The sequence below is a fragment of the Stegodyphus dumicola genome, chromosome 8 (genome assembly GCF_044657685.1).
Source record: "Stegodyphus dumicola isolate Sdum_Otavi_A_Nest chromosome 8, ASM4465768v1".
Taxonomy (NCBI): Eukaryota; Metazoa; Arthropoda; class Arachnida; order Araneae; family Eresidae; genus Stegodyphus; species Stegodyphus dumicola.
Window position 1 is genome coordinate 156,462,669 of NC_140775.1, and position 12,956 is coordinate 156,475,624.

The 12,956-nt window shown below is 32.1% G+C and overlaps 1 protein-coding gene across 2 annotated transcripts in view; it reads right to left on the reverse strand.

Annotated features, from left to right (window-relative positions):
- Positions 1–12,956, reverse strand: part of Taf1 (TATA-box binding protein associated factor 1) — a 121,596-nt gene that overhangs the window by 14,652 nt on the left and 93,988 nt on the right. For both annotated transcript variants that reach the window (XM_035349867.2, XM_035349866.2), the window contains exons 31-34: positions 12,781–12,877; positions 9,963–10,376; positions 2,362–2,539; positions 669–952 (exon numbers count right to left, since the gene is read on the reverse strand). In XM_035349867.2, coding sequence (XP_035205758.1) covers positions 669–952; positions 2,362–2,539; positions 9,963–10,376; positions 12,781–12,877 — 973 coding nt within the window. The remainder of the gene's footprint in view (positions 1–668; positions 953–2,361; positions 2,540–9,962; positions 10,377–12,780; positions 12,878–12,956) is intronic.

Genomic DNA, 12,956 nt, shown 5'->3' on the forward strand with positions numbered 1-12,956 from the left:
AAAAATAAAGAGAAAGAACAATCATCTATTACAGGGTTTCTTAAACTTTTTTCATTCGTGACCCCCTTTTATCACTAACCCACGGAACCTGATAATATTTACAAAAATTTTGTGGGATCCCGTAAGTATTGCACAAATCCAACACACGAGTGAATGAAATTGTCAATTTTTTTACTTGTACTGCAATATACTATTACAGTTTTAGGTCATTAACTTTAATTTCTAATTTTAAGCCATAGAACAGTGTGAAAATTTTAAATAAGTAACAGATGAAATGACAGCATAATGTGCAAAGCAAGGAAAATGAACGTTTATATTATAAAAAGAATGCGTCGAAACGTTTTCATTTTTTTTTTCTTTGTCTGTATAGTCTTATCTTTATCTATTTTCTGATACATTGTGTAAAAATATTTGGTTACTGTAAAATTATTATAATAAGTAAAAGAAATATTAAAACTGCTAAAAGTTTTGGCGACCCCTGCTGTAGGTCCCACGACCCCCGAAGAGGTCGCGACCCACAGTTTAAGAAACCCTGATCTATTACAACAACACTTTTTAAAATTATCTTTTGAATGTTTAAGTTTACATGTCCCATGTCTTTACCTATCAATCACTTTCATGTAACTAATAAAGCAACTATAAGCAAATATATTTAATAGATATCATACCTTTATTATAGTATCCAAATCTATTGGATTCTTGATAACATTGTAATATTCCTTCACAAACTTTTTGCTAACAGGTTTGTGAAATGGCCAAGACTCTGGAATTGCTTTCAAGTCTTGAGCTACTATAGTTTCTAAGATGAATGAAAATGCAACTTGGTCATTATCATCAAGAAGAGGATTGATAGCTTTCTCAAGCCTCATCAGTTTTTCTTCCTTGTCTGCAAATCGTTTTAAGCAATGTTCCATCATTTTTTGAGCTGTCTGACTCAACGAGCTTTTTGCACCTGCAATGACAGCATAATAATAAATACTGATGCAAAATGTATTATTATTAATTAATTAAATACAATTAACAGCAATTATTAATTAAATACAATTAACAGCATAAATTACTAGAAATAATCACAATTTATGCCTGATTATATAATAAATATTCCATTACAGAATTAAAAGATATACCAATACAGAGAAATATCTATAAAACACAAGGATTGAATTCATAAAAAATTTAATTTGAAGAAAACAAATTATTACTGTATAGACTTTTATGCTTATATTCCTTTTATTGTTTCCTTCTGTATAATTTTTAATAAGTACAGAAATTTTTGAAACATCAAAGCTCATTTTCAGAATAACATTTTATTATCTTATGTTTTTCTGGGAGTCTGAATGTGCTTTCCAACATAAGTTTTCTTTTTAAAAAATCAAAGAAAAGAATGTAATCTGTGAGATGCCAAACCTGGCAGTAAGTGGATGATAATACAAATTACCTCCCCTTCTATCAAATACCATGACAATAACTACATTATGGAAAAGGCACCAAAAGTTCATTAACGCACAAAGTCTCTTCTGGTCTAGCAGGATGAATTACTCTTAGAATTTGAGTCGTTTTATTTTGCAAAATATGGAGTGCATTAACTTAAAAATTAACTTAAGTAAAAATACCTTTTGAAATCTTTTAAAATGTTTTAAAAGGAAAAAAGTGAGATATGCCAGCAATTATAACCACAAATTATTATTTGGGAGGTCGTATGTGATTAACTGAAAAAAATTCAGCTCTAAAATTCTATTAGATGGAACAGTGTGCAGTAATATAATATAAAAAATTAAAATGTAGTAACCAGATTATTTTTTGGACAGAAGGGAATAAAACTTTGAAAATTTGAAACCATACAAAAAGTAGCTAATAGTAAAAAGTTTTACTTACTCAGTATTTTAAAATGGAAATGATGCATACTTTTTTAAGCAGACAGTGCCGGTTTTAACTACTGATAATACGAGATTTAAAATGATGCTTTTCCATTTTCAATGCATGAATTTTTCAAATATAGCTCTAATAATTAATTATATTACTACTGCAAGGAAAATTTCTCGTAAAAATAGCTTAATTTTTAATCCCACGAAGAAAAACATAATGCTTAAAACCCATTAAATGGGTTGATTACAGCTGCTCATATAGATTTTCCTCAGTTAAACTTGGATTTGGCTCTAGCAAGACGTAATAAAAATAATGGAATTAAAAAAATATTTATAAGATGATTTAATAATGTTGACAACTTCTGTTCAAGCAGAATTTTAAACTAAAATTAATTATTTCTGCAGTTAAACTAAAAATAATAATTGCACTTATAATAACTCATATCATAATAATTGTATTTAAAATGCATAGGTGAAGATTAAAAGTTTACATTACCATTATATATATTGCTGTTTTCAACAATTAAATTAACATCTTGTAAAAACTCTTCCCGACTCTTATATTTCCGCTGATGTAATTTTTCTCGCATTGTTTGGAGATCCATAGGCCTATGAACAATTCGATGATAATCTGGCACATTTTTAGCACTAACAGGAAACCAAAATGGTTGAGTCTAGAATAAAATACATATAAACATACAATCAGTAACATAAAATCATCATCTCTATTCTAATTTACAAGTTTAATAAAAGGGCACCTAAAATTTAGCTTAACAAATTGCAGATTTAAAGTTTTAAAATATTAATGGTAACTTATTGAAAATATCAAGATATATTTTTTCTATTTCTCAAAAGTCTTTTACCTATATAAAAAAACAAAGACCAATCAATAATATATCACAGGTTTTTTTTTTGATTTGAACATTATACCATACAAGGAGTTTTGAAGAATATGAAACAAAGGGAACTCTGAAGACACAGAATCAGGTGAATATAGTGCATGCAGAATACATAAAGTATTTTTTTTTCAGTGATTAAACATGTGTGTGTTCTCATGTTATCATAATGGAAGACAAGTCCTTTATGATTAATGAGCTTTAAATATTTTGGCTGATGGTTTCATTCAAACTGTTCAGCTGTTGACATTACACATTCAAACTGATTGTTTGGTTGCTTTGTAGGAGAATAAAAAATAAATAAATAAATAAATTGTATGCTTAATATCTCCCCACTATAAAAACATAATTCTTCTCAGATGGATGTCTGATTTCAGCGTTATTTGAAGTGGTTCATAACATTAAAATCAAGGCAGTTGGAGTGCTCCATTATATAAAAAAACTGCACGCTAATGAGCATATTGCAGAGTCGTAGCTAGGGTTTTCAGCGCCCAGGGGCAACTGAAGATTTCACGTCCCCTACTGCTTACCAAGGATGGAAAACATTTAATTCTAAAATGTCGTAACATCAGTTTGGCGCCCCTTGGATTCTGCGTCCGGGGACAGATGCCCCCCCTCTAGCTACGCCCCTGGCATATTGCAAATATTTATACATATCATTAAATGAGTTTCTTCGAGTTTATGATTAACTCAAATATCATGCTTGTTTCCTATTCCAGCTTCTTCAGATGGCTTTAAATGACTGAATGACAGATGTTCAATGCTTCTGTGATGTCTTACATTGTACAATGTGCATTTGATTGATCTATGTCTTTGTTCCATCATCATTAAACTGAATTCCTTTCCGTGACCGAGCAGTAGATCAAAAGTAGAGCAGTAGATCTTAAGATCGAAATCATTAACCAGGAATTTCATGAACCATTGATGTTTTAATACAAGATTGTCATTATAAACTTTACACAAATGTTTAGAAGCTTAATAAGCATTCTCCCCTTTAGTAATGCAGTTGAACCTTCCAAAAATGCCTAATTTGATCTTCCATCTTCAGTTTATTGTAAAAATTCGAAATTCAAGAAAATTCAACCAAATCACTCAATTTTTTGAGAATGAAACTAGAAATTTCAGCTGTGCAAAGACACATAACATAGATACAAATGACTCAAGTACTTCCAAAAATGAGCTGATGCCATATATTACAAAAATGCATCCATACATTACAGTAACAGACAATAAAAAGACACATACAGTCAAAAGTCTTTAATTCGGACTCGTCAGGACTTCGGCGATTCCGGATTATAGATCATCAGTTTAAATTTGGTAAGATGGCATGCAGAAATTATAAAATTAAAAATATGAAACCATAATTTATGAAATAAAGAGCAATTATGATCTAAAGGGTAACAAAATTTACAAAAAAAAAAAAAAGTTGTTTACTTTATTAAACATTTCTTTCAACGCGCACATGCATAAAGCATACATTACACATAGTCGAAATTAGAAAATTGCAACCAGAAAACTATTTGATGTGTATTCGTGATATTTATAATGACGAGGAATTTGATTAAATCATCATAAGACAGAGTACATCGAGATGAAATACTACATTTAGTAAGGAATTATAAGCTTAATAAATTAAAAACATCTGCTCTGAAGATAAGGATAGTGCCGACCGATCAACTTCCAGTTCATTGTGTGCCGTGTTGTCCCCCCCTGCAGAGCAGCGTGAAATTGATAGACATATTGCGGAATGATTAAAGAATCAAAGGATATGCCTTTATTCATTTTTTGCAGCAATTCCACTTTTTGTTTGATGGACATTGAAACATGCTTTCGCTTTGTAGATCCTTTGTAGCTCCAGAATCAGAAATTATTTTTGACATGATCAAAAGTTCAAGCTTACTTTTATAAAATTGCTCTAACAGTCTGCAAAAAATAATAAGCCTGATCCAATTCGAAGATTAAGGAACAACACAATCTGCAACATTAACTGAAATAGATAATTAGATAATTTTAGCTTAGCTTATACCGTCCGTTATACATTAAACACGTATGTGTAAACGTATTATGCGCATGAGCAGACGCATGTCTGCATGCCTAAAGGTATTATGTGCACGCGGTACGCAACATGCATTGACGCATGCACAGAAAGTTTGTAGCTTTGAGGTCCGGATTATAGATCATTCTGGATTATGGACATCCAGATTAAAGACTTTTGACTGTATTATATTAAAACAAAAGTAGTCTTATACACCTGGCAATTAGAGGATTAAAAGTATTTTACATCATCATAAAACCAGCAATATAAAAACATGTTATTTAAGGACAGACACACATATGTACAATGGCTCACATTTGTTTTAGGACACTTGTATTTTTGAAATTTATTTGCACAGATCTTACACTAATTACCGAAACATGGACTTTAAATGAACATAGACTTCAAAAAAATTTTTTTAACATATTATTTTTTCTGTTTTAAGCCTTGCTTGTTATAAAATAAACAGCAATAAAATATTCCTTGCAATACAATTATTTGTTTAAAAAATGGTTAATCACTAACTCAGTTAATGGATACTCCAAATTTTTGTTGAAATGCTTTGATTGACAATGTTTTTTGCCATACATTTTTGTTTTAAATGAAAATGCATCACAAGAATTATTGTCTGCATTTGGAAATTTTTACTTGTTAAGCAAATTATATTAACAGTTTCATACCTGAAGTTAACAGGGCAAAACAATACAAACTAACAACCAATTCTATTAGAAATTGAATAATTTATCTTTCTAAAGATGGTAAAATTATTCTAAATAAACTGGGTGGTTATAATTAATGTTCTACATTGAAATGACCATAAAAGGAAAACTACTGGACCAAATGTTATCAAACTTGGTAATCGTGTAAAGAAGGCCATGGGAATTTATTTTCTGTAAAAAAAAAAAAAAAAAAAAAAAAACTAAAAAACTCATTAACAGGAAGGAAATGGCACTATATGCAATATTCTTAAATGAAATAAGGGATATATTGGAAATAAAATCATCAGTTAAACGAACATGGGTTTAACATGTAGTATACTCTTAAGGAATAATGACTTAAACAAAATTACCATTTAAAGGTGATTAAAGTCAAGATCATCCATGTAATAGAGAAATCCATTCATGAAAACCACAAATTAGCAATTAGAAGATGTGAGATCGCAAATCACTTGCAAAAGTTGGCGTATTCCGGAAATTGTTTTCTTACAGATCGCTAATTTGTGATTTTTGAAGTGTGAATTCAGCCGTTAGACATGAAGATATTGGTTTAAAACGTTTTTATTCATTTATTTAAAAAAAAACTGTTTGTGGGATTATGCAAAACTGCAATGGATTACGGCAGGAAGAAGCAGCGCTTTACACGTCATTTGATTTTTCATATAAAAGTGAGCATATTTGTCAGAGTTCTCCTTGTTACAAATTGACAATGTCTCTAACCATGCAGGACCATGTTTTTCTCGCAAAATGTTATTATGAATGCGTTAGCAATGAAGGGCATGCTTTGCAAAAGTACCATTCAGTCAGAAGAATATGCAGAGGGCCAATGATACCACAGGGTTTGAGGAAAATAATGGCGAAGTCTGAAGCCATGGGTTTATTATCTGTTGCACCTGAGAGTGGAAGGACACCTGCTCCTGAGGACAGCAGTGGAGGAAGCAACAATGGAAAGCACACACAGTACATGCAGCATATGTGCTGTCACACGTCGAATGGACATACCATGAAGTACTGTGTTCAAAATTGTCTGTAAAGTGCTGCAGTTCTACCCGTACAAAATCAAACATGTTAAAAAACTTAAACTTAAAGATCCTGCTGCATGAGAATCTTTTGCTTTGGAATTCCTTGCATGGATGAAAGCAGATGAACATTGGCCATGGAACATTTTGTGGACACCACGAGGCCCATTTTTACCTAAATGGCAATGCCAACACCCATAACTGCAGGATTCGAGCCAAACAAGTCCCTCATGTTATCTACCCAGTTCCATTGCATTCTCCTAAAGTCACTGTTTGGTGTGGTATGACAGCTAGTTTCATAACTGGACCATTTTTCTTTGAAGAGCAGCCAATAGCTGGTGTTACATGAACTATGACTGTAGCTCGCAGAACAAATGTTCAGTGGATTTTGAAGAACGATTTGCAATAAGAGCTTACTCTGAAGCGTTTATAAAATAATTGAGGGCACACGGATAGTTAAAATCAACAAGATCAGTTTAAAAGAAATTCTTTGTCAACAAGAAAACAAGGACAATACGTCTGGTGTTCACAAAATCTATAGTAAGCCAAATTTTATTATAATGGAAGTGTTATATTTTCTAAATTGTCAAAATTTAATATATTTGAGTCTGCTAGACAAAGTAATATGAGGCAAAGTCCAAATTAAAAATTGAATTTGAAGATCTATTACCTATTGTTACTCATGAGAATAGAAGCATAATTACTTGGGCTGCCTTTAGAATATGAAATTTAGTTATTAGTGAAAATAATATGTATTTAGTAACTGATATTTTCAAATAGTATAACAATACAACACAAGGGTCTGAAAACCAGTGTTAGTCACTTTATATATGTATATATGAGGTACATCTGAGAAGTAAGTTCTCTTTCATTCTTCTGTTGTGCTACCTACAATGTTCCAAGATGCGCACTAGTCTTTCTAGCCCCTGTCTATTCACTAATGCAATTACGATCTATCTGTATTGTGTTTCCAGTTTGTGTGATCACTAGAAATGTTTAAGATAACCGAAGACCAACTGCGAGATTGATTCTGCGATTTGTTTTTTGAATTCAAGGAATGTGAATTCTGGTGATATGTATCATCAAATTACTAAGATTTATGGTGAAAGTGCAATGAGTGATAGCATCGTGAAAGGTGAGGTGGAACATTCAATGAAGGATGGTCAAACTTGCATGACAAAGCACATGCGAGTGGCCTTGTGTTTTTAACGATGATTCAGTACCGCAAGTTGATGAAAAACTTCAAGGGATCAGATGTTTTACACTTTCAATGTTTTCCGAGGAATGTTCTGAAATTTCAAGAACTGTTTTGCATGAATTTCCTACTGATCAGGTTATGATAAACCGCTATGCTCAGCTTATCATAAGATGTATGCCTGTTGGGTAGCAAAAATGCTCCTAGATGTCCACAAAACCAAGTGGCTTTGGCAATGCTTTGATGTTTTTTACCTGATACAGAAATTCCAGAATCAAAACAGCAGTTGATCGAGAGGAGATATGCAGCATCTACCAAAAGACAAAATATTTGAAACTTAATGCCAACCCCCCAAAAAATCCTCTGCACTGTGTTTTAGGATATGAAAGGGGTTCTGCTTGTTGAATTTCTTCCTAGAGGTTAAATTGTTAATATCGCTCACACTTTAAAAAAACTTTGGTGTGCAGTTCAAAACAAATGGAGAGGAAGGCTTAGTCAAGGAATTATTATTCTTCATGACAAAGCTTGGCCTATGCTACTGGTGTCACTCAAAGGCAAAGTGAGGAATTCGGTTGGCAGAAGTGATTCACTCCCCTGCAGCCCAAACCTGGCATGGTCTGACTACCACTTGTTCCTGCACAAGAAGCGTCACATTGGAGGTCAGCATTTTTAAAGTGACGACCCTATAAAAAATAATATGAAGATACAGCTATTGGCCTCATATCTGTTTTGGTGACATAGTGTGCTGCCTTGTGAATCCTTTTTGGTGGGGAAGGGTTGCAGATAATCAGAAAGAACCCAAAATTATAAATAAATGGTAACACACGAGAAATGATATAACAATATATATGTTAATGTTATATTTTAGATTCATTGAAGGTAGATAATAATTTAGACATGTTGAAGATATGTAATGAAAAAAAAAAAACTCGCAGTCAAGGAAGATGAGTCGACTCTGTCACACAAAAGATAAATCTCAGTACTGAAGCAATTGCTACTCACTTCAGTTTTCTTCAAATCACTATCTGGAGATTGAACTTGAGCTAATTGCACCAATACTATCAGTAGTTTATACGGCTACTGCAACCTGATGATTACCACAAATGGCTGTTTTTTCTCAGTGGTATCTGCAAAAGAGTGTGGCTGATCCCCTTTTCTGGCTTCTCTCTTATTCATAAATGAGGCCTACTTTAGCAGAAAAGGTTGTTATAGAGCATGTAGCTTACACAGATGGATGGTAGGGAACCTTTATAACATATGAATATCTATAGCACAATACTAATTTGTTGCCAGCATTTGGTGTAGCATTATGGAGGAACTGCTTAACCCATATTTTTTGCCTGTTTTTTTAGGTGGAAGGTGCTTTAAAATTTTTTTTGGAATATTTTTAGGAAGATTTGCCCAAACTATTCAATGACCCACAGGTAGAGCAGTCGCTGCCCCATGATGTGGAGGGATGTAGCCTCTTTATATGACATTCAAGTGCACTTAAATGTAATAGTTGGACAAAAGTTGATTGGGTGTGGCCAATCAATCTGCCAGATCTATAACCGCCCCAGATATTTTTTCCCTGGGTTCACACAAAAGGTCTGCTGTACAATACACCAGTAGGCAACAAAATGGATCTTGTTGTATGCATCTGCATAGCTATCATGCCTATCCAAGAGACATTTGTAATATTTAAAAACATCTGTGATTCTATGTGCAGCTAATGCAAGTCTGTGTTGTAGCTGATGGCTAAAAATTTGAACTACTTCTGTGACTTGTCTTAATACTATAATTGCTAGATTTTTACGAATAAAAGAGTTCCTTCACTAAGTGCTGCTCTTTTATGTTTCATGTTCTCTGCACACTTGCACATAATTATAGTGTTTCTGACCCCACACTGCTATCTAATCCCTAAACAGCTTAACACCTGCACTGAAGCTGCAAAGTTATATATGTTAATGACTCATAGAAATGATACAACAATAATATATATATATATATAAAGAGAGTTTGTTTTGTGATCATGTATAATTCTCTAGAACAACTGTATTGGTGTTACTACTTTCTCATTTTAATAAGTTGGGCACAACAAGTTAAAAATTTTTAATAAATGATAATACAACAGAAATGACATAACAATAAAAGTGAGCAGACACGCATGCATATATATAATAAATGATGATGACTTAAAATAAGATTCTAAATAATTAATAATATAACAGAATTCATATAATGATAAAATACTTACATCAGGAAGATCTCTCATCTCATTAAGCATACTCTCCAAAATTATGGACAAAGCTACAACTGGATCTGTTCGCTGGCGATTAACAAGTTTATGAGGTTTTTTTAAGTAATCACAATGCATAACAGTTCCAGCTCTCCTACGCTTCTTGATTGCAACAGCTTCTTTAGGAAATTTTAGAACAAGAGATTTTCTGCGTACCTCATCTGCATGTTTTACTAACTGTTTTGATAGAACCACTTTTGTTTCATCTACCTTCACCAAATGATCATCTTCCAATCCAGCCCTTTCTTCCTCCTCCTCCTCCTCTTCAGTCATTGCGACCTGAACAGGAGGAATGGGAGCAGCAGGTTGATACAATGGACATGTTTTATTGGTTCGCATATGGCCAATAGCTCCACAAGCTCCACATTTGAGCTAGGGGGGGAATGCAAATCTGTTAACATGCATCTTTTTTACTCAAAACAATATTATATATATATATATACACACACACACATATAAAGATGAATAAACATTTATATTTTGAAGCAGAATACATTATGAGAGATATGATTTGGGCAACTTTTAGAAACTCAAAACAAAATTTGCAAATTTAAGTAAAAAAAAAAAAAAAAAAAAAAAAATGCATTCACAAGGGGGGAAAAAATAAAGGAAGAAACATACATGGCAATTCTTTTACTGAGATGAAAGTACACTCAACTCTTTTTTTACATGATGGATACGTTTAGAAAACCGTGCAAAAAAAAATCATGTAAAAAAATACGTGTAACATATGGTAAATTTAGGGATATGTTCCACAACTTTAAAAAAATCATGTTAAGATGAAAAAATTCTAAATATTTTCCCAAAAAACTGTGCAAAATTGTAATAATGAAATCCATATCACATATTTACAAAACAAAAACAATTCATTTTTATTACCCCCTCAAAAAAATTAAAATTATTATACACTGAAAATTCAGTCCATAAGTACATATACAAATTCAAATTGAAATTAGGAATACAAATCTGTTTTGCAAACTATTCATCACTAGTTGATAACAAGCATGCAAGTTTATTACGAACTGGATCAAAAATGCTATCATCAGTAGATATGTTTAGCACAACTGTCAGGTTTGATTAAAATGAAGACTTTTGTTTGTTATTAATGGCCTTTGTCGATTTATTTTGTTGTTACAAAGTCTGTTATTAGCGACTGTTTTTTTGGTTTCTCAAGTTGCTTATATAATTCTTAATATCCAGCCACACAAATACACCAAGCTATACCAAGAAGAGATGAATTCTCCTCACCAAATTGCCAAGTGTACAAGAATTGAGGAAAATATGGCATGAAACCAAAGAACTAATAGGATTCATTCTTTGAGAAAGTTTTCGTGATAATTTGAATTTGGATTGAAGTTTACTTGGGAAGTGATGAGCAATTTGGTGAAGTTTTACTTGCTGTAGATTGATCTATATATTGTTGTTTGATCATCAATTTAATTTACGCTGATCGGGGGGGGGGAATGATGCCAGTTGTTTGTACTCAATAAACGTGACCTTCTACCTTTATCACCTGCTCGGAAGCTATTTTGCGTAAGGCTGGATGGATGTCTCTCTTTGGTGTAGCAGAGTCACTCCTGCTTTGGCGAAGCTTTTGTTCTTAACATTACAAATTCTTTGATGAAGCAAAGAACATATATCACTAATACATGTGTGGGCACAAACCTGATCACACTGTCAAAATTAAAATTTAAAAAATAATAATTGGGAGGGGAAGATTCATGCTACAACAAAAAATTCATGTAGAAAAGTGTATTTGTTCTTATTGGTGAACCATGTTATTTCAAAATCGTGTAAAAAAAGAGCTGGGTGTATACAACAAAAACTATTTTTTTGTGTAATAAACATGTTTGCTCAAATATTTACTGCAATGTTACATGAATATTTCTATATCTTATTTATAACCATTCAAGTTTCAATAACCATTTCTGCAGGCTACTTTTGACTTCCTCATTGTGATATCGCTTTGTCAAAAGCACAAGCACGTGGAAATTGCAAGAAGCAAGACCTGGACTAAGGGTATTTCTCCACCTTCACTAAAATATTTTCAGAAAGACATTCATGAAATGCTACAATTCTTGAACATCATATTTCATTTTGTGATCATGTATTGCAAAAATTTATCATTATGCATTGATGCGACTTTTTTAAGGAAACTATGGATCTTCTCCCAACCACATTTATCAAAATACCCCTTCCAAACATAATTTTCTAGGTTAGTACTAACTTTTTTCTAGGTTAGCTTTGATTTAGCAATATATAAATACAGTTTTAATACCTACAAAAGTATATTTTACAGGTGGTCCTAAACATGCAATGTCAATTTAATGATTTGTTTTAATGATGGTAAAATGTTATACATTCAACTGACATTATACTTTGTGAATCTTGGATCACTTATGAACAATGCATATGATCACAATTACTGGCAACTAGATGAACACCACATGAAATCTCTAAAACATTCTTTTAAATGCAATAAAGATGGAGATCAAGCAAACACTCTTGCAAGTTAATGATAGGTACTCATTACCATGCAAATGCATTTCTACACAATTTAGGATGCTAATGGTAATCATATTGAAAATTGCTTATGTAAAAATACAGATTTAATTAAAAAGTAATATAATTTTACATTTGGTCATAATATATCAATATATTAATTTATTAGCTTTCATACAAGTGAATACGCATCATATTCAAGATGGATATAAATATGTATTCCTCACATAATAATTAATAGAATGAAAACTAAATAAAATGATTAATATTTCACCTTTAATAAAGGAGGTTCTTTTTTTGGTTTCTTCTTTGGAGGTACATGTTTTTCTTTCTCAGCATTTCTTTTCAATCTCCGAAGCTGTTCCTGAATTCTGTTTGAAAATACAAAAAGTAATTTTTACATTATGTATTCTGATGAAGTCTTTGGTTAAAATCACACTATTTCACCTG